Here is a 22249-nt window from a genome sequence, read left to right as displayed (position 1 = left end):
AGATATGTGTATACTTCTTTAATGCAGTTTATTAAAACATTCCAATGGAAGGGGAAAAGGTGAAACGAAGTCGTCACCGCGTCGTGCGTGCTATCTTCTGTTTACACTCTCTATCCCAAACACCCGCTCGTTGCCACCTGAACGAAAAGGATAGCAAAATCGGTGCCGCGTTTAACGTGTTAAACAAATATTTCTGTGACTCTTACAGTTTCAAATTACCTTACGAGTCTCCCATTTCCTGGTCCTCCAACATTTTTGTTACACCCTGTATATACCAGAGACGTACTCGCTCTTGCGCGGGCAGCTTAGTTTTGTGAATTAAATTTTAGTTCGAAATGGTGGCTCTCGGCATGGCGAAGCCATGTAGCGATGCCTATCAGTAAATAACTTATTTTCACGTACATTTCACCCATACTATGTATGGGGGTTTCATTGGTTGCTGTGAAATAACCCAGCATCATTGGACCAATTACAAAGTTGGGCCTCATGCATTTTCGGTGTTGGCTGAATTGGCTTACTCGTCCTGGCCTCTGTGCTGTCGGCGACAGCCATTTTTACCAGCCGTACGCAGCATTCTCTTTACTGATCAGGGTAATCCGCCCAGCGATAGGGACAACGCGCGGGCAGTTAACCACGTGACCATAGCGCGTAGTTATTTCGACTGTACTATATGAGACAGCTGATGTCGTCGGGAGTGCGCTGACCTTTACGTATATGGGACGACGAATTGTGAAAGTTTTATAGGAAGAAAGACAGAACGGAAGATATGGGACTTATAATGGTGTATCTGGAATGTCTACGTGCGACAATAGATGCTACTTACCTTGCATATGACTGAAGTATGTAAGTAAACTGCAAATAAAACGAGTGCGAATGCTAATGCAATTTTAACACAATTTTGCAAGAGAACGGTTGAGTTGCGACCCATGGTTGCTTTCAGACTTTTTATCCACATGACGAGTAAAATATTATGCAATGATAAAAAAGTTTGACCTTGAATTTAAAGGTCCAGGTCAATTTTGCGGTCACTTTCTTTTGCAGATCCCCACCGATCCAGAGGTGTATTATAACGCTATGATAGCCGTGACACTGAACTTTCAAACACCCTGTACAAATGATCAAAATTACATCATGTTTGATATCATTTTACCCAGAAGAATCTCACTGAAATGTTAATAAACTTTTCATTATTAAAGAAATAAAAATAAAAAAAGTTTTAAACTTCCATTTGTATTGTTACATAGATACACGGCCTTTTAAACTTTTTTGGCTGCCGCAGTTCACCGTCGACTCAAGGACGGGAAGCGTACGTGTTGTTTACATTGTCAGTAAACTGTTTCAAGGGGGATCCCGCCTTTATTACGCATGTAATTGCACATAGCGATACCTATGGTCTGTTTTTTTTTAAAGAAGATGCCTGGGAGGAAAAAAAAGTATCTTTATTCGTTGAATAAATTTTCATCGAATAAATATGTCTATTCAATGTTCTTTTTGCGTCCTTTTTATGAAATATATGTGTAAGCATGTAACACTTGCATCAATTATGTCTATAAATGAAAAATAAATATTATTTCAAAGAGCAGATTTGTACAGTGTTCTGTTTTTTTTGTATATGGAATACCCTGAATATATGGTGTCATTTTTACAATTTGTTTCTCCAGAATACCATTTCAAGTATTTCGTGTGTAATTTCATTAATTAAAAAAAAGAAGCACTATTGCACGTAATCTCATAAATTTCACCCCGGATAAAAAGCCTCTACTTCGAACAATCTGGCCCACTACTGTGTGTAACCTACAAATATATTTTAAAAAGCAAAAGCACCTGAATGGACGCCCCTTTACCTACCACGCTGTCGTTAGTGCTCCAAATTCAATTGCTTCACATAAAAACATTCAATCAATTACAGTTCTAATATTAAATCCCATAATGATTGGAACTTACTCAGTTTCTCAGTGGACATAATAACAACGTAGTTGATGTGACATTATACATCAAAGAAAAATAAACAGTTGGTTCTGGGGATCACAGTAAATAGAGAATCACGCAGTAAATAGAGAAATATAATAATCGTCACTTTAATGATCGTAATTATGCTACGGATACAGTAATACTCTGTAGATATAACGTGGATTGGATCTGTACCTATTTGTTTTTATCGCGATTTATACATTCGGAACAAATCATTTTTCTGGACTAACAATTGATCCATAAGGTATCAATGTGTTATGCAAGGTCGATAACGCATAAATGTGATAAAGTAGCGAAAATTAACCCAATAAAGCGCGGGTTTTTCCCAGGCTTTAATTATACGGTTCCACAGTACTTTAATACACGTACTGTGAATCTATTTTAATTCTTATATTACAAAAGTAAGTTCATAAAAGTGACAACTACAACTTATAAATGTGTCGATCATGAAATATAAAGGTTATGTTTGTATCTCACAACGATTTAAGATTATTAATCTATAGTATTGCTATTACAGGATCACAAGCTGTACATTAGGTTTGTGTTTCTTCATTACTTATACGTGCTTTTTATTGAATCGATTCAAAATAGGAGCAATAATTTTATAACGAAATAATTGGGACGCATATAGACACGTATACTATTCGCAATCACAATGTTTAAACAGTTAATATACATGTACGACTTTTTTTGTCAGGATCAAAACACACAAGTCCAAAAGCCTCGTGGTCTACCCATGCAGCAGCATCAAGTAGGCAACAAGATGCAACCAGAGAATCAGAACTTCCAAAGTCCACAACAGCTTGTACACCAGAACCAGAATCATCATCAGAGTCCCAGGTTCTCTCAACAACACGCGCAGAACATGCATCAGCGGCAATTGATCCAGCAAATGCATCAGCAGCAATTGTCTAATCAGCACATCACTCAAACTGGTGCCAGGAACGCGGAGCAGAGCTACTTCTCGAACAATGTCTCATACCAACAGTACCAACAAGTCAGACAAGTCATATCAAGGTCTCAGATCGACGTTCCAAGCACCTCGAGGCAGAACCTTCAAGTTTACTTGAAACCAGAATGCACCCAGGACATCGAGTTCCAGCAAAGGAACTCAGCAAAAGGCATCGAGAAAGCTGTGTCTCAGCCGCAGCTGTGTTATGAAGATGAACGGGTCGCCGAACAGCCCAGAAATCCCGTTGAACCTATGAATACTCTCACCGTCGGCCCGCTGGATAAGGAGAAGTACGAAATCACGGTTGAAAACCACGGGCCTAGTGAGTTTGGAAGAAGCGATATCCAAAGAAAAGACGAGTACAGATTGGAAACCAGTTTTAGCATTCGTAGAGATGAGGCATTCAGGTGCTCCAAAAAAGAGTCAGAGCTAGTAGGAGGTTCCCGACAAGAGAATCAGGAATCCGAGGGTACTTCAGTTCAGAAGAGAATTGAAGAGCTGCAGAAACGAGCAGAAGAAAATCATTACGGCTCGAAATTGTCCAAAGAATGTACAGAGACAGGCACAGCTAGGAGTTCATGCGGCTCGAAAATTGGAAATGGCGAAGGATCCAAACGTGTCGAGACTCAGTTCGCAAAGGATTCCATGGCGAAATCAGAATCTAAGAAAAATGAGCTGGAACACGGAATTGGGCGATTGAAGATCCAAAACCAAGGATCCGGATCGGATTACGACAAGGCTGGGCAGAGCTCCTCCAATGTTGACTCCGGGAGGGGATCAGCTGTTTATTCCAGTGGACGGCGTCCTCCGCCAAATGATCAAACTCACCCTTCAGGTTTGTTATTTGAATTTTATGTGCGTTCGTATGCTGTGGTGAATATTTCAACGTCTTTAGAAGTACCGCGAAATTTTTTTCTTCGCCTTTTATAGGGGAAAGTGAATGAATTCTAACTCGGGGATAACGAGAAATGAATACCTTAGCTTTTTTGTGTATATACTATTCTTTACGTCGAGGCAAGTGACCATATCTTACATTTCGGACAAAATGCATTGACCGACAAAAGTTAAGAACCAAAATGTTTAACCTGGAATTGTTTAACGTGTTCCATTTTCTCACTTGGGTATGTAACTGTTCAAATAAAATGGGGAAAATCTATACAGTTTACTCTGTAAAAACGTACTAAAATATGTAAAATTGAACTCACTAATTACGCATAAAAATGAGTAACAAATATGGTGGTCATAGAAAGTATTTTGTTACTTAATTTTTGTCAGTAATTGCATGTATAAGGCAGGAATATTTTTCTTCTCTTTGCATTTTAACTAAACTCTGTCACACGTAAGAGTAACCTCGTTTTACACATGAGATGGATCTAAGAAGAACGTGGAGCCCCCCTTTTTTTTTTCTAACTCTAATTCGACGAATCCTCCCGTGGCCAGCGGCATAACTTTGTTACCAAATGATTGATTATGGAACGATTGACGAAGATACCCAGATTTACGCCATCCTACGCGACGACTGGAACACCTTCCGGGATGCCTCCCTCTTGTAGCTCCATCCTAGGATCTTCTTCGGAGAAAAGCGCCAGAATCACCGATCTTGTTATCCCTTCGGCGACCACAGATTTTATTCGTACCCCTCCGGTCGACCCGGCGCCTAATGGTGACGATACACCGCCGAGTGGGAGGCAGTGATGCCAGAATCGGGGTACTTGGACCTCCACTATTATTTACCGTCGTCTCCCACTTTACTTTCACCGTGCTGACACAAGTATACCTCTACCCCTGTCCGTGTTTGCTGCCCGTTCGGATCTTTCCGCCGACAATCTCTACGTCACCCGGCAACGTAAACAATGAGGAGACCTTCCAGACCCTTTTTTTTACGGAGGAAAACCTTGAAAAGGTGCACTGCCTCCTCTGGGGGCGGAGACGGCCAATGCGGGATTTCCCCACGGTGACCCTCGGGCAGAGGTCGGGTATGACCGCGACCAGCTATGTCCATTACCCTCCCCTACAGGTGTTTAAGGGGAGAGCTCTTCTCTGAAGGGGGAGGGTTGCGGTTGCTTCCCCCACCCTCCGGGACGGCTGCACGTGCCGTCCCTCCACCTACTACCTCTAGCGCCGAGGGGTCACCTCTCGGCGCTGTCCTCTCGTGGGCCGACCGCGAAAGGAGGTGGTACCCCCAGTACTCGGCCCAGTTGCCCCGCGGGCGACGCGTGAGTCATCGCGGCTGTGACCCTATTAATCGCGCCACTCGCGGAGCAACTCCTTGTCTTACAGCGGTGCAACCCGCACCGCTGTATGCAGAAGAGGAGTGAGGCGGTTCAGGGTGCCCGAGGGCCCCCCGTTCCGATCCTATCTCTGGGGAGGGAGATGGCTGCGGGGGCAGCAACGTGCCACCTCCGCGCCCGCCGCACTCCTCTTCTTTCGCTCCGAGCGGGATCGGACCTTTCCCGATCCCGCTCGACGGCCTCCTTCCGTGTGAGGATTTCCTCGCAGAAGGAGGCCACGGCGTCCCACGACCTCTCGTCGCGGACCATGGCTTTTACCACGGCCCGCGGCGTTGGGTCCCATCCTATGACACGCTGGAGGGCCCGCCTTTCACCGGCGAAAGACGGGCATTCCTCCAGCGCATGCTGCGTGGAGTCCTACCCCGCGCCGCATTGGTGGCATGTAGCCGTCGCCTCCGCCTCGATCTTGCACAGGTACTCACCGAAACATCCGTGTACGGTGAGCACTTGCGTGAGGCGGTAGGTTAGTCTACCATGGCCGCGGTCCATGCATGCATCCAGGCATGGAAGGACCGCCCCGACTACCCTTTTGCGGGCGGCGCAGCTCAACTCGAGCTGCATCTGCCACGTATCGCGGGCCATCCGTCGGGACTGACGCATCCATTCTTTGACCACTTTGGGCGTTGGGAGGTGTTCTGAAAGGCGGAGGGCTTGACGACGCCGGCCTCCGCCTGTATCTCGGACGGGATCACCTCCGCCAATACAATAGCCGCCTCATGGGAGATGGTCCGATATCCCCGATTCAGACTAATGGCCATCCTCCGCTGTATCGACCGGAGGACGTGCCGATCACGTAGGCAGGCCATCAGGCCTCCGGCCCACACCGGTGATCCGTAAAGGGTCATCGATCGGATCATCCCCATATAGAGGCGGCGTACCCTCTCTTCTAGCCCCTCAATGTTGGGGAGTAGGCGACCCAAAAGGGTCGCCACCCCCTCTCTGCGGGGGGCAATTTTGTCGAAGTGGCCTTCGAAACGCCAGCAGCTATCGAGGTTGAGGCCCAGGTATTTAAACCTGTTCCCGACTTCGACCAGGCTGTTGCCTATACGGATTCGAGCCCGGGGTGGTCGCCGTGACAGAGGCAACCTGTGAAACCAGACGGCCTCTGTCTTTTGCGGCGAGATCTCCAACCCTAGAGCTCGGATCAATTTCCATTCATACTTCATGACAAAGGATTTCATCGGGAATCAGTCAGTTGTCATCAACCGGCGATTGGTGATTTGTGAAGTATGTATGGAAATTGACTGATGACATGCAGATAATTTTCCCAATAATTTTTCAACACTAATCCATCCTTCTTCTGCGTTTAGTAATATAAATGTTCATTGATATACTGACGGAAGTGTACAGGATGTCAAGGAATTACATGTCGCGGCTACCAACCGGATTCCACGCTTTCGATTTAGTGGAGATACAGGTAAGAACGTTGATGCAAAATTGACCTTGACCTTGAATTTGAAGACAAATGTTTTTATCGTTGCATTATATTCTACTCGTCGCGGGGATAAAAAGTCTGAAAAGGCACCATGGGTCGGAACTCAACCGCTCTATTGAAAAATGATGTTGAAATTCCATCCATTTTCAAACTGCGTTTATTTGTATTAGGTGTGTGAATAATATTTTACATACTTTTTAAGCAAGCTAGAAACCCTATTTGAAATTAAAATATTTCAACATTCTTTTGGGGTTTTAAAGTATTGACATTGCCCTTTTTAAGACACTGCGTGAATTCGTCGAGCATGCACATATCTTATAAAAATAATAATAATAACAATGGCCACCGATAAGCTGCACATTCGTCACTGCATACTGTATGAATTTCAACAGAGAAATAACGACAGCATGTGAATCAATTTGTTCTGTTTTTAGAGAGCATATTGTGTCCTATGAAACGTGTAATTATTGGTTTATAGGTGTTAAAGAAAATGATTTCGATCTCAGTGACCGCCCTGGACAGCCTGAAATATTGTCGAATGACGATTTGGAAACCTTACTCGCCCAAAACTCGATACAAACGCAGCAGAACTTGCAGCATAACTAGGATTTGATCGATCAACCGTTGCTAAGAAATTACACGCAATGGGAAAAACAGAGAAGGTAGGCTGATGTGTCTCATATGAACTGAGCGAACATAACCTTGGACAGCGGATGAGCACGTACCTTCCCCTGCTTTCCAGGCAACAAAGATGAACTTTCTCTGGAAAATCGTGACAGGAGATGAGAAGTGGATCTTATATGAGAATCCCAAGCGCAACAAATCATGGGTTCATCCTGGTGAATCAATATCAATGCCTCAACCGAAAATCTACTTCAAAAAAGTGCTTCATTATGAACTCTTAAAGCCGGATCAGACGGTTACTGCCGATCGATACAGAAGCCAATTAAATTGTCTGAAGGACGAAATCGACCAAAAAAGGCTATTTACGGGACACGGAAGGCGAAAAGTAATTTTCTTGCACGATAATGCTCGACCGCATGTTGCTAGTGCAACCCAACAAACAATTTTAAATTTGGGATGGGAAGTTCTTCCTCATCGAACGTATTCTCCGGACGTGGCTTCTTTTGACTATCAGCTGTTCCAATAAATGCAGCACAGCTTAGCAGGAGCTGCTTTCGAAATGTTGAAGATGTGAAGAAATCATCGATGACTTTATTGCGTCGAACCAACCCGGATTTTGCCGTGATGGTATCCGTATGCTACCAGATCGATGGCGGAAGGTTGTCGAAAACAACGAAGAATATTACGCAGATTTAACTGTTTGGCTATTTTTTAATAAAGACAAAAGTTTACAAAAAATCTGTAATAATTAATTCACACACCTAATTATATATTCAATCTCGCAGTCAGATGCAACTCAGATATCATGCTACTGACGAAGGAACAGGCATTTTCATTTTCATTTTCAACTTTATCTTTTAATAATAATCGAGGAGCAGGTATTTTTCATTTTCGACTTTATCTTTTAATAATATTAAAATAATCGAGCAGCGTTAAATCTGGCTAGAGAGCTGGCCAAGCAATGTTATTGCCACGTCCGATCTAACGATTAGGAAACATCCTATTTAATATTTGCTACAATTGCCGAGTGTAATGTGCTGGATAGCCGTCCTGTTGCTACTACATCATTAATTTGACGTATTAGATACGGTACATATACTAATAGGCTTGGTAGTGTTTCAGATAAAAATGTGTAGTATGTTTGCCCTGTTGATGATCCTTCAATAAAGTACGGTCCAATGATATCGTGACCAATTATGCCGCACCAAACATTCACTTTCCACCAGTGTTGGTGGTCAATTTCACAAATCCAATGTGGATTCTGTATTGCCCAATAATGCATATTTTTTGTATTAATATATCCGCAATTTGTGAATGTAGTTACGAAATTTTCGAATCTTCCATCCAGTACAACAATCAATCACAGAATTGTACGTGTTTCTCAAAATCTCGTCCATGTAGTTTCTAATGTACTGACAGGTGATACGGATGAATGTTATCTGAATGAAGAATACGCACAACACTACTTTGCTTAATCCTCGAACCACGCGAAATCTGCCGCGTACTGATATGTGGATTATGGGCAACAGCTGCTAAAGTAGAAGTACGACATCCTTCATCATTTACAATTTTGGGACAGTTGCATTTCTGTACGTTAAAACTGCCATATTCTTGGAGCCTTTTAGTAAGCCTTACAAAAGTAAAATGTGATGGCTGATTTCGATCAGGATACTTAGTTTGTTATAATATCTTAGCTCTCGTAGTATTTTCATCACACGCTCAATAAACAGTTATCATAATCGCACTTTTCTCTGTTACTGAACATCCTACTTTTACGTTTACTGAGCTACTAAATTCAGCTATATCTCATATTGATGATGTCTAACATCTAACGTGTTTATAAACATGACTTGCCGTCGTAAACGAAGTCATGTCTTCACGTTGACTGAACATTATGAAATATTTCCTAATAGAAGATTAGCAATTTGAGAATATCTCTGTAATTATTAATTTTAAGCCCTCTTTGGTATAATACTTTGTTTACGCAGAATTTGGTGCTTTATCCGAATTTGGGACAAAGTATTGGGCATTCTATTTAAAAGACTGAAGGTGACCCTCATATCTCGATAAAAAGCAAAATGACAAAAAACAGATTACAGCACTATTTGTCCTCCTGGAAATCATGCAACATTTGCTCGCACAATGTTTTTGTACAATAAATAACTTACGAGTTATTTGAAGTCGTCACGTTCCGAGATTCACCCTGTATATGTACAGATATGTAAGATTTATTATGTTACATTGTGTATTTGTATATTTAAAAAAAAGTTACAGCAAGTGTCACATTTTCTGATATATCGTTTAATAAGTCTTGAAGTTTATTGATGAAAGATATGTGTACCTATTTAGTTAGTAACTTAATGAATTACAAAGTAGCCTAAGTTTGGTTAGAAAATTCGCACGCAGTAAACGGCAGTTATTATTATTAAATTTGAACGGTTACCACATTGACACACACTGAGATAGTTCCGAGAGTCTCACTTTGTGCCACGCCATAACCACGTAATAACTTTACTTTTTCTGACTGTGTAACATGGTACGGAGTGAAATATTTGTCTAAATGTTACTGAGTCTTAAATAAAACTTCCAATTACTTTTGGAAATCTCAAGATTCGTTAATTACACTTGTAAATATCTAATAAGCAAATACAAATAATTGTTCTCAAACACAAAGAAAAAAAAATTCTTGAAGAATAAACATGTTATCAAGTAAAAAATGGTATTTTTGAATGAATTTTGCCGTCTGTTTATGCACTGTTATTATATTTAACTGTTAAAATATTATTTTTACATATGTTGGTTTGAATATTATCAGCAGAATACTTGTTTCTGCGTAATTTGTGACATGTTTCGACGTGGACCATGCGTGGTATACAGTGAGACAAAAATACCGTTTTTCAAACGAATTCATATCTCATCAATAAAGTAGTGAATTCAAAAGTTTTAGAATCTAAAATGTTCCTAAAATTTGCATTGCTTAAGAATATATAAAAACATTTGTTATTTATTTTTACAGCTATAAGATACACGACAAAATAGAAATTTGGCTCACTGTGGATTAATGAAAAAACTTGTATGCTTTTACGTATGTTAGATATATCTGTGGGACGCAGTAGATATCGACGATGACATTTCACACAAACGAACCCTCACGCTCAAATATAATGAAATACCTGGAGAACATTAATACACACATATATACATCAAACATACATAATTTTCTATTTTCGTTAGCCCCGAAGGCTCACGCAATACCGTGGCGAGAACATTATTTGTCTCAGGGATACCAGAATTTTTGTTTAAACAGACAACGCCTTCATTACGAACATCTTCTAGCCCATTAAAATAAATTCGTCTAATTATAATGTAGTGGCCGTGAAATAACCTTTCAGTGTCTTAAAATAATAAGTTAATATTATACTAACAAATAATAAGTAGTATAAATATACTTAAGTGTTCTTTTGCAAAGTGTTCGAATTCATTTAACAGTACCATATTAAAATATATTAGAATATTTAAAAACATAAATAATACCACTTTTTAACAGTCCTGAGCGACAATGAATCGTAACATAAAAATTGTTAATATTGCTCTCTCTTGTTTTACAACAGTAAAAGACTCCGAATGGGTGGACATAGTGGAATCAGAGTTGAGAAGCATTTTAGAACCCAGAGATGTGCCTGCGATGGCGCATTCCACGTTATCTGAAAGTGTATCATCGGTGACGCCACCTTTGCCGCCGCTCTCGCCCCATGAAAGTCCTAGAACACCAAGAAATCGATACTCAGCGAGGTAACGTTACTTCAAATAGATCTCTTCGTCTCGTAACTGATTTCACCTCGGGTCATTGCCCCGGGCTTCTTCCGATTCTTTCCACTCTTCCTGTAGATCGAAATACAGATAACTGTGTGTCTAAAGCCGCGTACTCATCTGAGCATGCGGCCCCCAATGAGTACCGAACGAAGGTCAATATGCTCGGGTGATGCTCGTGTGACGCCTAGTCCAAAAACCCTGTACTTATCTGAACATTCGGCCCGAATAAGGCCTACTATCCACTAAGGCGTCTCGTCACAGACGCTTCATAGACATTTGACGCTTGCAGGACGCTTCCATGGAGCGACCAATTTAAAACAATGGACGTGTGTCCACATATGCTTCAGCGTCGCGTTTTCGTCGCTGCATGCATTCGGCATGAAGCGTGTCGTCAACGATGTCTGCCGCTGGGCGTATAGAAGGACGCAAAATTTTCATTTGTGTTTGAGTGTGAAATATGTCAGCCGTGAAATTCGTACAGATTATTGAAAAGTTACCCATACAATATAAAAAAAAATAGAAAAAATACCGATGTTTGTACATGGCTAACACAACATCGCATTTTAGTGTCTTGTTTTTTGATTAGTGAGGCTACCAAACGCACTAAATTCTTGCACGTATTTTTTATTCATTCTATAGAAAGAATGAAATACATGATCACTTATTATGTTCTTTTCTATCTAAGGATGTAACCAATATCTTTTCCGACTTTTATGACGTCGAATATAATTACATCTGACATCTGTATCCGACAACTTTGCGAATGAGGAAAATAAAGCTTTCTGTACGCTTTCTATACGCTTCCAATACGCTCAAGTAGATGGAAACTTAAGCGTAGCGTAATCGTCATGTATGCTACGCTGACGTGTCTATGACAAGACGCCTCAGTGGACAGTAGGCCTAAGTACCGAACGAGCGTCGAAGAAGCGAATGTTTGCTGATATGGACGGCGACCCGAGGTTCCAAGTGAGCATTCGCCGCCTGCTCAGCCCGATCCAGTCGTTGTTGGTCCATCAAAGTGAGCACGCACCGAATGTTTTCACTTCCGAAGAACAAAAGTCATGAGTAGAGATGTTGCACTTACAAGGGAAGGACCTCAACTGTACCACTTCGATTTTACCGATCTTTTGTAGGATGATAGAATATATATTTCTAATGATATATGTTAAATATTAGCTGTAGTTACTTGATAGTTTTGAAAGTATAATTAATTACATAGGTATGCAATTTTAATTAATTATACTTTCAAAACTATCAAGTAACTACAGCTAATATTTCATATATATCATTAGAAATATATATTCTATCATCCTACAAAAGATCGGTAAAATCGAAGTGGTAAAATTGGGGTCCTTCCCTTGTTAGTTAGTGCTGGCTTATAGTATTGGATACATTGTTACAGAAGAAAAATAAGAACAAGAAGCGTTGATGGATAAACATTGATCAGTTTAGTAGTTCGTCAGTTATAATTTATTGAAAAAAGGTTGACACTGTATTTCAAACAGCTGTAAAATCAACAAATTTTTCAATTTTCGGAACTCTTTCGAGATACGTTTATATATCACTAAAGAGTATAACATATTCAAGTGTCAACAATATTCGAATGTTACTCGAAAAAGTGTCTGACTTTACGTGGAATGACCCGTAGGGAAATATTCGTACGAAGATAATTTGGAATTGAAACTGAACTCGACCAACCATATTACTATATTTAATGTTAAATTTCATGTTCAGTCTCAAAGACCGTAGAAAAAACGTATGGGATAACGTATCGAGTTTCTAACAGCGGGGATGCAAAAACTTGCGCCCGCCAAGAATTGCAGGATCTAACGCGTGTTCACTGTCAGCGACCGAAAGGAACCTTTTTTTTTTGACGGGGGAAAACGTTGAATAAGGCGATACCCCGGGCTGTGCGGGGCTTTGACCCGCCAAAACCTCCCCGGTGACCCTTTCGGACGTATGGGCTGGTCACGAGATCGTCAGAGACACGCACCGCGACCAGCCCCGCCGTTGCTCTCCTTCTAAAATTACGGAGGGGCTCTTCTCTGGGGGGAGGGCATCTACTCCCCGCCCCCGGAACGGCTGTATGCTGTCCCACCACCTCCTACCTACAGCGTCGAGGGGTCACCTCTCCACACTGTCTTCTCGTAGGCCGACCGCGAAAGGAGGTGGTATCCCCAGTACCACCCCCTTGGCCCTGGTTGCCCCGCGGGCAGCGCGAGGAGTCACGCGGCGATGACCCCACGAACTCGCGTGCCCGCGGGAGAAGACCGAAACGAACCTTGTCCCATCATGCCCGAACATACGGTAGGTTGTATGCATAACATAATACATATCTGGCCGCCGGCAACCGACCCTCGGGTTACAATGTAACACACGGAACGAATCATCCATGAAAAAAAATCTAAACTTTTACTCCTTTTAGTGTACTTTCTTAAAAATGTTATGAATAAATGTAGGAAATTCTCTTGATGAAAATAAGTCCAAACCCGACATAAATCGGACTATATTTAATAACGTATAAGTTACTTTTTTACGGAAGAAATGTCAAACAAATCGATTTTTCGTTGTTCTAAGCACGACGCACCTTACCAAAAAATCTGAAAAATTCCAAGGAAAACAATTTTTATTCATACGTTATGTCGCGATACAAATTCTATGGTATCAGATCGAGCTCAAACTTCACACAGATTATTTTTTTATTGGTTGGAACTACATATTTTGAGGGCCGACGCAAGAAGTATTTGAAAGTTGAATACAACAGCCACCTTAATATTTATGCATACAATTATTACATGTATAATACATATATTGATGCAATATATTAATACAATTCTTGTAAGGTTGTATGCATAACATAATACATAAATTATTATTTTCTAATAATAAATACAAAGAAAGTGATCTAATAATATAATTAAACTTGAAAAATCTATTATTTTCTTATAGTCTTTAGCATGATACAGTTTACTTGCGACTAAAACTACGCTATTGCGCACTAAGGGTCGACTAACTATCCACTTAACGTTCTTAAATGCATCTGTACTAATTAACCAAATTCCGAAGTTGTCTCAGCGAACCTAACAAATACATGTTTGTGGGCCCATTAGCTTACCACATGGATCGAAACCTAATTACAACGATTACAGCAAGGCTATAGAGAAAAGAGAGTTCTCAAACAGTTCAAAACATCGCGGTGCTTCCACTTCCAAGAAAGAAGCTGCAAAAAAGTTTTCTCATCGTAAGTAGTCCCTGATGCTCTTTTTTATTTGCGTACCGATGTTACAAAGATGTTCTTCCAGTTTTTGGTATGGAAGCGGCCGATTTAACTTCCACAACGACAGGACTCGACTTAGACTCCATGCTAGATAGAAGCGATTCAGATTTAAGCACAAACGACGCAAGAACAATTAGGAAGCAGCTGGAAGGCTTGGAAAACATGTACAGTGAGGTAGGATACATTTTCATACGTAAGGAAATGAAGAATAGTTATAATATAGCGTGTCATTTAAACATTATATTAACAATAATTAACATATACTACAAAAATATATTATATATGTATAATGTATTAATTTACAAATAATAGTATTGATGTATATAATTATTATATGTGTAATACATATATTGATGCAATATATTAATACAATTCTTGTAAGATCGTATGCATAAAATAATACATAAATTACTTTTTTCTAATAATAAGTACAAAGAAGATAGTCTAATAACATAATTAAACTTGAAAAATCTATTATTTTCTTACAATCTTTAGCCTCGCATGATACAGTTTACTTACGACTAAAACTACGCTATTACGCACTAAGGATCGACTAACTATCCACTAAACGTTCTTAAATGCATCTGTAGTAATTAACCGAATTCCGAAGTTGTCTTAGCGAATCTAACAAATACATATTTGTGGGCCCATTAGCTTACCACATGGATCGAAACCTAATTACAACGATTACAGTAATTGATATCAAAATTCGAGACAGTGAATATACAATTACTACCTCTGGCGAAAAATATTCATTTATTTACATTTAGTTATATTTTCGCGTATTACTGAAACCAACGGACGTATCCTATATGTTAATTTTAAATAATTTACCGTATAGGTCAGTAGTTATATTAGGCCGATTCTGGTTCATGGATCCAACGGAAATGTCGTTGATAATGGTATTGCACTCGTACATATCGCAGGCCAAACTCGGCTCCAACGGAAAGTTCTCACGCTATTGCACGCGTACATAAGCCAGACATATTACAGTTATAGGTACGAGTGCAATAACGTAGTATTAAAATACTTTCAAAAATTCGATCAAGATCCAATCTGTATCATCTACGCGTGCAATAGCATGAGAACTTTCCGTTGGAGCCGGGTTTGGCCTACGCATGTACGAGTTCAATACCGTTATCAACGACATTTCCGTTGGACCCGTGAGCCAGAATCGGTCTAATATAACTACTTGGGTCATATAAATGCACAAAGTGTCAATAAAAATGTGGGACATTTTCATAACGTGGAATCTACATGCAAAACTAAGACGAAAATTAAGACTGTTAAAATTGCATTCAAGGCTTCGTTTCCGAGTTACTAATTGTTAAAAATGTGAGCGAAATACTCCAAATACAATGGACTCTAACTATATTGCCATGGTCGGGGCTGTAAGGGAGTAAAATAGCTTCCTCGTTATGTAACCTCCGTTTCTTCCCCCCCCCCTCCCTACTTCCCATCACTCTTTCTCCTTTTTTTCCTTCCATTTAGTTTTCTTTTATACCTACCATCCCCGCTTATGCCATTGGGGTGCTCATAAGTCCTTGCCATTTTCAACCAGATTTATTTTTATTTTGTATTTATGAAAATTTTCTTTTTATTCTCCGAAATAATTACCGTCATTGCCAATAACATTCAGGAATCGGCTCAGCAAGTTTTAAATGCCTTTCTCTCAGAAAGATCGGGGCTGGGATGCAAAAAAGTCACCAATATCATTTTTAAGGGTGGTATAATTGTCAAACTTCTTGCGCAACAAATGTCGTTTAAGAGCTCGGAACAAGTGAAAGTTCGAAAGTGCAATGTCAAGATTGAACGGTGGATGGGGTACAGTAGACCATCTTAGCTCCTCGAGTTGCTCACGCGTCACCTTTGAAGAAGCTGGGCGCCGAGTCGTTTTGGTTGTTTTGTTCTCGCGGCATCGACTAGCTTGCGGAGCTGGTCCCTGTAACGGTTGACGTCGATCGTCTGGTTAAACTCCACGAGTTCCCAGAAGAGCATTCCGTACGAGTCCTAAAAGATCGACGGCATCAATTTCCAACCGTGTGGATCGGGTTCGGCTGGTTTGGCGGGACTTCGCCGCGAGGAAGCCAAGAGACGTTGCGTGTGTCATTTTCGTAACGTACCCAGCTTTCATCTCCAGTGATAATTTCCTTAAGAAATTCCTGCCGGTGCTGGTGGAGCAACAAACATTGCCAAATGCTGACACGTTCGACCCGGTTATGATCGATCAGCGCGTGAGGCATCCATCGCTACATCACTTTGCGGTAGCCCATCGAATTAAAGTGGCGATCGATGGTTGGACAGGGTTGCCGAAAAGCATTCTTCAAATGTCGTGTGTTGGAAACCGAATGCAACTCGAGTTCGCCGTGTAGAGTGTCTTCGTCGACGGTGGATGGTTACTCGGAGCAGGGTTGGTTTTCACACCTTATATCGCCATCATCGAGGCACTTATACCAGAAGCGTAACGTCCGATCGCTACTAGTACATGGCCCGAATGCAGCGTTGATCTTCTTAGCCGTCTCCTCTGAAGAGGTGTTAAGCCGATGCTCATACAACTATTATATTGCACCCTAGTTAGACCTCACTTACAATTAGAATATGCGTCCGTCATCTGGTCACCAAATCAACAAAAATATAAACTACTCATTCAGAAGGTGCAGCATAAGTTCCTTTGGTGCGCTGCATACAAGGTTGATCAATGTATGCTTGTTACCGACCACGATTAAAACCCAATTATGTCCCGGCTCAATCTGCGATCTCTTGAGTCTAGGAGAATTATGGTGGATTTTCTTTTCCTATTTAAGTTTCTTAATACCCGTATTCAGTGTTCCCAACTCCTTCATCTGGTAAATTTTTATGCCCCCACGAGACCGTTCAGATTCACACAGACTTTTCTGCCATATCGTTATGAATCATCAATGACTAATTCAGACCCTATAAACCGCACATGTGATACTGTGAACTTCTATTGTACTTGCCTAGACTTTTTTGGTACTAGCATATGCAGTTTCAGAAATTCGACTCATAAAATTATGTAAAATATGTGACTCGTCCGCTACAATCATATGTGCGTTTTAGGTAACTATTTCAGCATTGATATCTTTGTGCACTAATGGGGTCCGATCCCCGTTTATCGTTATCATCTGCATTAATTGATTCATGTAAATCTAAATCTCCCTCCCCAGTCCCCATACAGGACATGGACCTAAAGGACGGTGCATAAAGTAGACTTCTGAGCGCGGGGGGATGCTCTAAGGGGAGGATACGGTACTCCACGTTCAGCCATATTGTGCCGCTAAGAAAGTGCTGCCACCTAGATCATGCCGCGGCAAATATGCTTTAAGTTAACTGTAAATCAGATAATAATTTTGTCTCTACGTGTTAAGTTTTATCATCAAGGATATGTTTTATAAAGTCGCAAATATTTTTATAAATAATGTATATATTTATTTTTATAATAATCTCTGAAGTTTTAATATATAGGGTCAATTATAACACAATAAATTTAGTGGTCAGAAAACAAGATAACTTTATTAAAATAGGATCTTTGACTGTGAAGTATGTTTACTTTGTTTAGATATATGGTGGTATCTTACTTTAACATATTGTTGTATGATACATTTTATGATGTGTATTCTATGATTATACAGTTATTTCACAATGCAAGAGGGCATTTTTATAATTAGATTTATAAAGAAATCAAAGGTACTCCAAAACACGCCAAATAACGCCAAGCCATGCTAGTATTAATAATTCGCCTGCAGAGTGCACTACAAATTTAGCCTCACAAGATGGCTGACGGTCGATTCCCCTTACGTCTTTCAGCCCACCCCTGCAGAACAAGCCTCCGTCCTTTAGGTCCATGATACGGGCTGTAGCGCCGTAGCATGCAACCCTCTGTACATATCTCTAGAGTAGGTGAATGATTCCGGGAGCAAAAGTTATACAGCTCTGATGTATAAGAAATCGTGAATATGTTCAATTGTTATTTTGTGCATAGTATAAAACAGTTAAGGGAAGATATGATTGTAGAAGATTACATAGACTATTTAGAGAACATAATGTATACGGAAAGTGTATTTGAGGTTCTTAAAAAAATTGAGGTAGAGTGTTTACAGAAAATAGTAAGGATATTAGTTAATAAGTCAGGTACAGAAGAAGGGATAACGGTTGAGGTAATGAAACTGGTGGTTCAGGTTGCAGGTAACAAAATATGTTATACAGGGTGGTCCACGGAAACTTGTTCACCCTGAATAACTTCTACAGTATGCATTGTATGAAAAAATTGTTTATAGAAAAGTTGTATGGTTTGGAGAGATACATTATGTAATGCATATATCTTCTTGTAAGTGAAAGTGTTTCGGAGATTTGAAGGTCAATTTCGTTTTTTTAAGTGGAATGCTATATTTTTTATGCAAAAATATCGAAGAACGTTAAATTTTGAGTAAAAAAGTACTGACCTTTATTAACCGTAAACCTAATAGTTAACCAATAATTTCACTTTGTTTCTTGAAAATGGTCGGTGCGTAATATCAAGTTGGAGATTCAATACCAGCAAAGATTTCGGTAAGAAGTAGCACAGAATAGATGTAGAATAGTAATAATCTACCGCAATAAATAAAGAGCGAAGCTAGGCTGTAAACTTTTAGAAGGATGCTAGTGCAACACATCATAAGGAGAGAGCACGAAGAAAAGAACATAGTACAATAATTAATAGAAATAAATTAGTAATTAAGAAGACTAAGTGTATGTACACAGAAGAAGTTTGTAAAGTAGCTACTGGAGCTAAATAAACGTCATCAATCAATCAATCAATCAATCAATCAATCTGTCTCCCTGCCTCTCTGTCCAACTCTCTCTCACTCTCTGCTTCTCTGAGGAAATGTGAAGAACATAAAAAGAATATAAACTTATTGATTGAAACATTTGACCTGTGAAAACCGTTTGGTATTTTGGACCCGATCGATAGGTCAGCTCGTTGTCGAAGCTTGTCTGTGTATAAACCTCAAACTAGCAGCATTTTCATTGTCTCATTACACCCTGTTGGCGCTTTCAACTCCTTCAGTCCAGACGTACCAGATTAAAATCGAAAGTCAATGATTCTGAAAACGAAACGAGCTATGAGAATGTTTTATTTCATATTTCCTCCTTATGTTTTCACGTAAGGTTATCAAATTTGCACTTGTACCACCTATTGTGGGGCACTCTATATATATAAAAGATGTCATGCTCTGCAATGGATAGATACTTCTTTGAGTAACAGTAAGAACAAGCGTGCGAACGTTTCATGATGATGGAGAGTCTAATAATTTTGGTTTGTCTATGATTTCAGGTGCTGAAATTGCTAGGCGGAAGCGTGAAGAAAAGGCGAAAGGCCAGAGGCCTTATTAGTTATGGTTCCGTATCGTCGTTGCCGACGTCATCTGTTTCATCTCGGCCTGTTACAAGACATCATGACAAACGCAGATCCCATGCGATCGACGATAGACTGAAAAAAACCAAAGACTTCAAGGTCAGTTTAAGATAATTCACGTCTCATTATTCTGTTTTTGTGGCCTTATGTCTTTGTATTATTATTACCGAATATTTCTGTATTACACAAGTTGTCTCACGATTTTTCAGTCAAACTTTTCTGTGTATATTCTATTAATAAAAATAAGCAAAGAGTTACATGAACATAGATTGATTAAAGGGTTAGGGCACCTTGGATGAGTCAAAGTCATAGTTATTGTCAGCAATTTTTTTAGGAAGATAATGAAATCCATGAAGAATACAATGCAAAACCTTTAATTATGCAACTTGCGACGGAAAAGTCTCATTTTCTTCTGTTGACAATAATTGAATCGATACCGTGGGCATGCGCGATGCGTGCTACTTTCTAATGTATGTTTTGTATTTTATGGCTGTTCTATTTTCAGAGTACGTACTTCTGTGTATAGTTCTTTTGTTTCTAATGTGTAAACAATGAAGATCTTTAGTATTTTGCTTTAGGTCAAACGGTATAGCTGTGAGGCTGGCGCCGTAATTTTGTAAGAAACAAACAAACATAAATTACAACTTTTTTCGCCGAAAGTCGCACAATAAAAGGCTCTATATTGAGGTTTCCATTTATTTCATTATCTTCCCAATACAATTTGCCGAAAACGATTATGACTTTGATTCATTCAAGGTCGCCTAACTCTTCAACTCAGTATTAGAGAATTATGACAAATGAACAACAACGAACCAGTTCTTGCCATTAATTTAATACTATATAAGAAAAACTCGATAATGAAAGAACGTAGGTCGGTCAAAAGGTACATTACACCCTCCCTCAAAATTTTTGTTTTAAAAGAGATATATCTCTATATAGTAAGGTTTAGCTCAATTGTTCCAGTCAGTCGTATATTACTGTATGTCAATCATGCAGCGTCATATAAGAAATACCACAAGAGAACAAACTAAAATCCACTAAAATGGAAAAGGAAGACAAACAAAGAATTCAACTCCCCCCCCCCCCCCCCCCCCCGCGCCACCCAGTAGTGAGGATGACGCCCTGGACTATAATCGCATATCAACAAAGAGTCAATAAATCGCGAGGACTGTGTATTTAGTTTTCATAACATAAAATTTTTTGTATCGATCTCAAGTTAAGTCGAAGTGACTCTTATATTTCCTGAAGCTTAAATTAATTTTAGATGTATACATATTGAGAGACATTAAATGATATATTAGATGTGATTTTGAATGGAACCAGTAATTCTTAGGTCACAAAATTTAAATATGTTCTAAATAATGACGGATAATGTATTTATTAATCCTCTTTTATTAATAGTCAAATTATTTTTCTGTTTTTGACGTTTATTTTGAGTCAATGATTATTGTTCTGTAATGTATTGTATCACATTATGGATTATTATTTTATTTAAATTATTGATTTCAGAGCATTAACAAGCGCTTTCAACGACTAGAATCGCACGTGATTACCCTGGCTAGGTCGGTGGCACATCTAAGCTCAGAAATGAGAACGCAGCACTTAATGATACAGGTGAGAAAATTATGTTAATATTTACGGGTAAATGTTTTCTTTCCATCCTTTGAACATTACCTTTAAGAAGGTAAACATTATGTTCCTAGTACTACTTTGCAATATTAAAATTAAAATATGTTCTGAACTAATGGTGTTTTAACTAAATAGTTGCATACTTTTTGTAAGATATGGCGAGCTGTATCGGTTAATACATTAAACAATATGTGATATCATTAAAAAAACAAATGTGATCATTATGTACTCTACTCGCCCACCTACAACTGAACTAATCATATCAAATTATGTGCACCTCAAAATTATTCAACTATTATCTGAAATATTTTTCGGAATCATCAACGATTTTGAAGACATTCGTGAGGATTTATTTAAGCGAAACACTCTGTATAATTACATTGTCGTTTTTTAGAAATGCATTAAACAGAACCATGGAAATTATTAGATTTATGTTGTGAAAAGGAGCAAGAATATAGAATGTTGTTGCAGGAAATGGAGAACATAAGAGGCGAAATTGCGGCTCTGAGGACACAAACGAGTATGGCAATGGTGAGATCACAATCGCAACCGCTGATTAAGGACTCCGAACTACCAGCTCTATCCAATCCATCAAGGGTGAAAAAGCTCACGAAGTTCTTCGGCACAGAACCACCGCTTATCAGACTCTTCCTGAGGGAACTTGGATATGAGGTACGCAAGACGAATAGTGATTTAATTAGCATATGCTTTTTCCCGCGGTAAAATGAACCTTTTAAATAATTTTTATCGAGTGTGTTTACTGCGGTGCGAGTGTACTGTTATAGTTTTTATTTTATCTACTTCTTTGTATACTTAGTGAATTAATCGATTTTATTATAATGGA

At 39.5% G+C, this 22249-nt stretch overlaps 1 protein-coding gene across 1 annotated transcript in view; it reads left to right on the top strand.

The window, feature by feature from the left end:
• LOC107193789 overlaps positions 1-21965 on the top strand; it is a 36671-nt gene extending 14706 nt beyond the window's left edge. The window contains exons 7-13 of the mRNA XM_015583294.1: positions 2669-3758; positions 10885-11065; positions 14197-14327; positions 14389-14537; positions 19696-19875; positions 21286-21390; positions 21864-21965. Of these exons, the coding sequence (XP_015438780.1) occupies positions 2669-3758; positions 10885-11065; positions 14197-14327; positions 14389-14537; positions 19696-19875; positions 21286-21390; positions 21864-21965 (1938 nt within the window). The remainder of the gene's footprint in view (positions 1-2668; positions 3759-10884; positions 11066-14196; positions 14328-14388; positions 14538-19695; positions 19876-21285; positions 21391-21863) is intronic.
• Positions 21966-22249: the final 284 nt, after the last annotated feature.

Source organism: Dufourea novaeangliae, unplaced genomic scaffold (assembly GCF_001272555.1).
Source record: "Dufourea novaeangliae isolate 0120121106 unplaced genomic scaffold, ASM127255v1 scaffold24, whole genome shotgun sequence".
NCBI classification, from domain to species: Eukaryota; Metazoa; Arthropoda; class Insecta; order Hymenoptera; family Halictidae; genus Dufourea; species Dufourea novaeangliae.
This window is presented reverse-complemented; position numbering and strand designations above follow the sequence as displayed.